Source organism: Arachis ipaensis, chromosome B02, assembly GCF_000816755.2.
Source record: "Arachis ipaensis cultivar K30076 chromosome B02, Araip1.1, whole genome shotgun sequence".
Classification (NCBI taxonomy): domain Eukaryota; kingdom Viridiplantae; phylum Streptophyta; class Magnoliopsida; order Fabales; family Fabaceae; genus Arachis; species Arachis ipaensis.
The window spans coordinates 7,760,740-7,767,662 of NC_029786.2; the positions used below are offsets into that span (position 1 = coordinate 7,760,740).

The following is a 6,923-nucleotide window of genomic DNA, read 5'->3' on the forward strand; positions in this document are numbered from 1 at the left end:
TATAAGGCATCTAAGTTCAATTGCATGCTTCTTGAACTTTGTGTCTTAAAATTATATGCCATGGCATTTTCTAATAGATTTTATGTCTTCAATGGTTTAGAGAACTTAGTCTTAGAATTGAATGGGGCTAACTCACTCCAAAAACTATAACCATTTATGTATTTTTGTTTATATATTATCAGAATTTATATACAAAAAGATCTAAAATTCGATCTTAATAACCCCACAAAAAAAATCAGCACACGACGGACTTAAAAAAAAATGGTTTGTACCCAATAAGTCAAAAAATGCTCTTGCCTTAAAGTGAGAGTGACATAAAGTTAAGGAGAGGGTAGAATCAACAAATAAATTCACTATCTACAATCCCCAGTACAATTCTTTGACCAGCTATGGCAAACTAGTTGCTATTTTTTAAACATAGGATACCATAAACATTCTGCCTCAACAAAGGTAATTGAACCAATATTGTACATATAGTATATCTTATAGGAAGGTTTTTAAGTGTTTCCATGAATATTGGTGTATATATATATGTAAATAAAATCAATGGTTAAAATCGCTAAAACACTAATGTTCTTGGAACACTTGAAAACTTTCCTATCTTATATTGTGCATAATCATATTTATATATTGAAGCTGAACATGAATACATAAAATCAGCAAGGACAAGAAGCATATAACTGTAGCCAATTGATATACCATGATTATGTTATTATTTAATTGAGGAGGAATCCTACGTGGACCATAGACCAGTCAACAAGATAAGAATAATAATAATGAGAATGGTATCCATGACCATGAGTTGGTTGGTGGCTCGAGGAAGAAACATGCCTGCCAATGCAAAGCATTCCATTGTAATCAAAAGTTCAAACCAGCTCATGCACTTTCAAACTTATATCATATTCACATGCTTAGTTAACATCTTCTTGGATTTCTATATTTTCAGGACAAGACCATGTGGATTAGAACAAAGTACAAAGTAATCTACACTTACATACAGTTCAAAAATTGGTTGCAAACAGATAAGGATCTAGGAATGGTAACTTGTACTACTTACAAATTGGCCAATTCTCTCGTGTCTTTTAAAATCATGCCAAACTTGCAGAATTTGGTCTTTGATATATATGATTTTGGAAAAGTTCGATTTTCAATGCTAATAGCAATGACCAAGGAAAAAGACCACCAAGAAAATGGAGGGGAAGGAAGACTAACCAACAAGAACATTGCTTCTTAATGTTCAGCTAAAAATCTAACAATGTTAAGCAGATTTTATATCCAGAATCTTACAACAGCACATAACTTGTACTAATATTCCAATATTCGTTTTAACTTTCTATTTCTCTGTTCCCTTTTATCTATCTTTCTCACCTGTTACTGTTTATTTGGTAGTGACATATAAACTGGAATAGATGAAATATATCATAATTTTGATGCTTTCAACTAGAATTCCAGAATTCTTGGTGGTTGGTGAACTACAAAGAATTGCAAGCTATAACCATAATTCATAATAAAAAAGGATTATTGACAATGAAATACCTCAAGCTTTTTGGATTGTGCTTCTGCTTTAGCACTTTGTAGGTTTACCCAAGCTTGAATTTTTGCTTCTTCTCTCTGATACCTGCAAATCAATTCACAACTTAGCTCAAGCCATACATATCAGATGAAAGTCTATGCTATATAGAGAAATATACAAGAATCATGAAAGAGCTATATATGGTGAAGCTTTGAAGTATAGTTTTACCTGAGACAGCACTTAGTCTTCTCCTCTTCTTCCCATGTAGCAGCCCTGTATTCAGGATCACCTTTCTTGCTACCATTATGCCTCAAACTCTTTGATATTTCCTCCTCTTCTTCTCCACTTGAGCTCCAATTTGAAGTAACCAAGTCATATTGTGTCCCCAGTTGCAATTTGGAAAAATGGCACTCTTCAAGCTGAATAAGATCATTGCAGGTAGTGCTATTGGTGTTTGCCATAGCCAATGGTCCTGACCTACTTTCAGGAGTATTGTGCCTCTGAGGGGATGAACTCTTGATTGGTGTATGGCACCTTGAAGTTGTGGAGCTTCCAAGAGGTGTCATCTCAGTCCCAACATCTCTGTGTTGAATCTCATTTTGTTGTTGATGATGATGATGATAAGCCATTTCTGTGCAAGCATCTTTCATTGCATCCCCAGCATTGTTTCTAAACAAGAATCCTTCTTTAGTTGGCTCTGAGTATCTGAAACTTGGCAAAATTGGCTCTATGCTCTCAGTGAACTTATCTGCATTCAAATTCACAATCTCTCAACAACTTATCTTGTTTTAAATTCAACTCCATTATACCACCTAGCTTCAAATTCACCTCTTACATCACACAGGAGAGCATGTAAGTTACAACTTAGTAAAAATATCAGTAAAACTTATCATGATCATGCTTAACCAAACTTAGAACAAAGGCAATAAAAATGTGTCAAAATTTTGAATCTTCAACCAATCTACAATTTTGGGTCCAAGTAATTGAGCTTATAATAAAGCTGGAAAAACTTGAGCCAAATGAGACTAGCACATAAATAGTTTTATTAATTTGCATCTTGAAAAGCCAAATGAGGTTTAAAGCTAATTAAACTATAACATGATGAAGGAACTTTAATGGCAATTAAACAAGGTTTGGAACTTAATAAAGACAAAAAAGAAGAGAAAAGGAAGCAGAATGATGATGTTGCCGAAAAGGGTAGATTGAAAAATAATAAAAGGAGGAGGAGAAAAGGGGTTTCAGCTTTGAGAGTAATTGAGAGATGGTGTGATCCCCCACCTTTTAGTACTATGTCTGTTGGGCATGAGACCCCATTGAAAGCACCAAACATGTTTTGGTGGTCCAAAGATGAAGACCTTCTGAAGTTTGGGGCAGCTTTTGAGTCCCTTTCCTCAGTGACTGTGACCCTTGACTTGTCCGAGAAACACTCCATTTTTGAGGACTCAGATTCAGATTCAGATACCTTCTTCACATTCACATTCACAGCATTCACATGTGCTGGTGAGTCATGGCATGAACTGCTCATGAGCCATTTCTCAGCATCATCCCATTTGGAAGGAATGCTCTTTCTTGAAAGGTTCCTTCCAATGGTTGTGAAGCTGAAAAATGGCCTACCAGGTGTTGCAGGAGCCTCTAATGCTACTCTCCTTTGTTGTTGTTCTCTTCTCTGAGCTGGAACATCAACAATGGTGCTTCTGGTTTCATCATTATTAGCATTTGGCACTGGAAATGACTTGACAAATTCAGAAGTCTCCTTGAGATTGAGCTTGCAAAGTGGGTCAGGGAAGTCATCATCTACAAAAGGGTTACTGTTCTTGTTCTTCCCATACAAGCTACTCATGTTGGATTCAATAGGTACTGGCTCCTGAACCCAAACAACAAAAGTGAGTCAGTGAAGAAAAACAAAACACATTCTTGTAATGTAATGTAATGTATTGTAGAACAAAGGGATAAACATGAAGGCAAAAGACATCACAGTCATAGTATCAAACATGTGGGGATCATTACCCCAAGTGGTGCCAATACAGATGTAGATTGGAAGAATTTGTGAGTAGAGACATCCATGAAGGTGGGTTTGAGCTTGAACTTTGTGAGGGAAATGGATTGACTCACTCACTCACTAACTCACCAACTCACCCTATTGATGAAAGGCTACTAGTCTTTGGTGCCTATGCTATGTGCATTGGTGTCATGTGTTATGTAACAGTGAGTTTTAAGAGAAAATGACACAAGAGGCAGTGGGAGAAACAGCCAGCATGCTTAAGTAGGACACTTTTTTTTTTCTTTTTACCATCTTAGCAAAATTGCTACTTTCATGAATAGGTTTTCATCTTGAAAAATTATATTATAAATTGTTAAATAATTTAATATGTTTAACTGAAATTCACATAAAAATATCTTAATAAAAATAATCACATTCTACCAATATATATATGAACTTTGGTTGTACAAGAGGTCCAAAGTCTTATATCAAATAGCCTATAATGTTTTATTTAAAAAAAATGATTCAACTTTTTTTTTAATAACTAATTTTGAAAGTGTGATTTTTCAGTTTCTTTAAGTACTTAACAATCATCAAAGTCTTAGTTGTCGGAACCATAGAAAAACTAACTATAAATTAGATTAAGGTGAATACTAAATACTAATAATCAATAGTGAAGTGATTCTGTTCTTTAATAGTTAGTTTTTAATGTGTGATTTTCTAATTTTTTTTGTGAATAATATATTCAAACTCTATTATCAGAAATTTTATTAATGTAATTAACTGAACTTTTAATCCTAATCACTTTAACTCAAGACTTCTAAGTTCTAATCAAGTGACCAAAATATTTAGGATTCTGACTTATCTCACCTGGGGTATGGACTAGTTGAAATTGGAAGCAAGGTATGAAAAAGGTAGGCCAAGTTAAATGTGTCACATAGTCACATGTCATAACTCATTAGGGACCAAAAAAAACTGAGCAGCCTCTTTATTAGCCTCTGTGTCAAACACACAAACACATAGAGTGCATAGTCCTTAGTCTTAGTCATTGGATGGATGAAGATGAAGACGAAATAGTACATCAAAAGAAGAGGTAGCTTTGGGACCTGCATACAAGTTACTAAATACTATTTTATAACATGAAACTTTGGTGGTTGTCATTCACTAAATAACTCGCTCAAAGTGCTTGGGGACACACTCATATAAGAGGGATAATAATGAACGTAATTCTTGAAAGATTACTAAATCGTGAAGTTGTGTAACGATTACTAAAATCAGTCACTAATACAAAAAAAAAAATATTAAAATATAAAATACATATTAAAAATAAATTAAACAATACATGTATTTATATAAAAATATATGATAATTGATTTTGGTAATTAATTTTAGTGTACAAATAATATTTTTGATATTGTAAATTGTGTTATCTTGCAACTATTTTTTCATGAAAAAAAGGAGACAAAAAATATAACCAAATTAGAACTAAGTCATTCATATAATATTTTTCTCCAAACAATTTTTTCATGTAATTTGCTCTGATCTATATACCATATAAAATGAATAATCTGACTTAATTCTATTTTTTTTAGTGACTAATTTAAGACATCTAATACTTCAAGAACACACATTTAATATTATTAACCAGTGCTTTAAATGTTCTAACTATTTGTATGTTTTTTTTTTTTTCTTTTTTTACTGCTTCTCATCCTTCATCAATAAAAAGCTGTTCTCTGCAACTACTTATGGTACGTAAGATTATGTTGGACAAATCTATTTGCACCAAACCTTTCTAATTCAAGAATGACTTAAACACACTAAATTGAACTTGGTGTTCAATACATTAAATTGGTCAAATAGTATAAACCTAATAAAATTTATTTTCAGTGTAAATTTATTATGTTGGACAAATCAATATGCAGCTAACATTTCTAATTTTGGAACGACTTAAATACACTAAATTGTACTTGGTCTTTAATGCTTTAAATTGGTCAAATATAGTATAAATCTAGTAGAATTTATTCTCAACAAAAGTTGTGTTAATATCTTCCAAATTAATTTGAATATGAAAGTTGGGATGGTGTAATACGTCTATATTATAATATAGTATAATAGAGTGTTATGATGTTGGAATTGACCTTAATTAGGAAATGTGACTAATGATTACTGAAGTTTGAACCCGTTAAAGAAGGGTGGAAATTCAAGTGCAGTCGATTTCATGTAAAGTTGATAACTGAGAGTCGTTAGATGATTTAATTGATTTGACTAAATTTTTATCTAACGATTCTCAACTATCAACTTCACGTGAAGTCGACTGTACCTGAGTTTTCACCTTAAAAAAATTATTACTAAGAATTCCTATCAAATTAAATATGCGGCTAACAATTTATTTTCAGAGATTTTTTCCTATGATAATCTATAATTTTTATTTATTTTTTGTTTTTTTTTTCAAATTGATACTCATGATTTCTGTGTATACTAACTATTCCTCTTATTGGCGTTTACACAAAAATATGATAATATTAACGTAAATCACACCTCATTTTCTAATATAAAAAAATTAGCCTTAAGATCTCTACTATTTAATTATCTTAACTCATGATATATAAAATTGATCTGGTTGTTTTGTATAGCATTATCCTTTTAATGCAGATTGTTCTACTAATTGTTGTTAGTACTAGTATTTTATTTTATTTTTTATTTTGGGTAGGTTGTGGAGGAGTTGCATTGGTATTTGGTTTAGAATTTAGATTTGTGTGTCTTATGTAGTATGTATATATGTTAGGTTAATGTTGTCTTGGGTTAGCAACTACTGAAACAATGTAGCACAAGCAGTTACTGTCTCCTAGGCATAAGGCATGCATGCCAAATCATTATGTCATTTCACTTCAAATCTGTTATATGTTATAGACTTGTAGCCTCGTAGCCTTATAGATTCCCCTTTAGTTTCATGCATTCACCTTATAGCCTTAAATTGCACTTTGCAATTAAGAATGCATGTTCACACCTGCTAATACCAAATACAATTCGCAAATTATAAAAAATATTTATTAATCTAAGAATTTTTTACAAGTTGCAAAAAGCATTTTTTTTTTTTTACCAATTTGTAGGATTCCAAAAAGTCTCTTATTTTTCGCAAGTTGTAAAAAAATGTTTATTATTTAAGGTGTTGTTTGGCAAACACGTTCGAAAGGATAAAAGTGCATTTGAACGTTACTTTTTGATGTTTGACAACTTTTTTTTTCTTTAAATGCAGAAGTAATTTTACAATCTAAAAGCCGTTTATTGGAAGCAAAAAATGGTTGCTTCTGCGTTCACTTTAACGTCAACCTTTGATGATCATTATTGATTTTTTTTAAAAGGATTTTTAGATTTGGTTCAAGTATTTCAAATATTTTAATTTTTTTTTCAATTTTTAGTAGTTTCTTT

General features: G+C 31.9%; 1 protein-coding gene across 2 annotated transcripts in view; it reads right to left on the reverse strand.

Moving 5' to 3' along the window:
• LOC107624762 overlaps positions 1-3,760 on the reverse strand; it is a 4,170-nt gene extending 410 nt beyond the window's left edge. The window contains exons 1-5 of one of the 2 annotated variants that reach the window (XR_002356989.1): positions 3,521-3,760; positions 2,792-3,377; positions 1,742-2,261; positions 1,537-1,618; positions 700-831 (exon numbers count right to left, since the gene is read on the reverse strand). Coding sequence is in view for 1 of the 2 variants with exons in the window: in XM_016327219.2 (XP_016182705.1) it covers positions 1,537-1,618; positions 1,742-2,261; positions 2,792-3,377; positions 3,521-3,577 (1,245 nt within the window). In the remaining variant the exon portion in view is untranslated. The remainder of the gene's footprint in view (positions 1-699; positions 832-1,536; positions 1,619-1,741; positions 2,262-2,791; positions 3,378-3,520) is intronic. The other variant, XM_016327219.2, reaches the window with a different exon arrangement.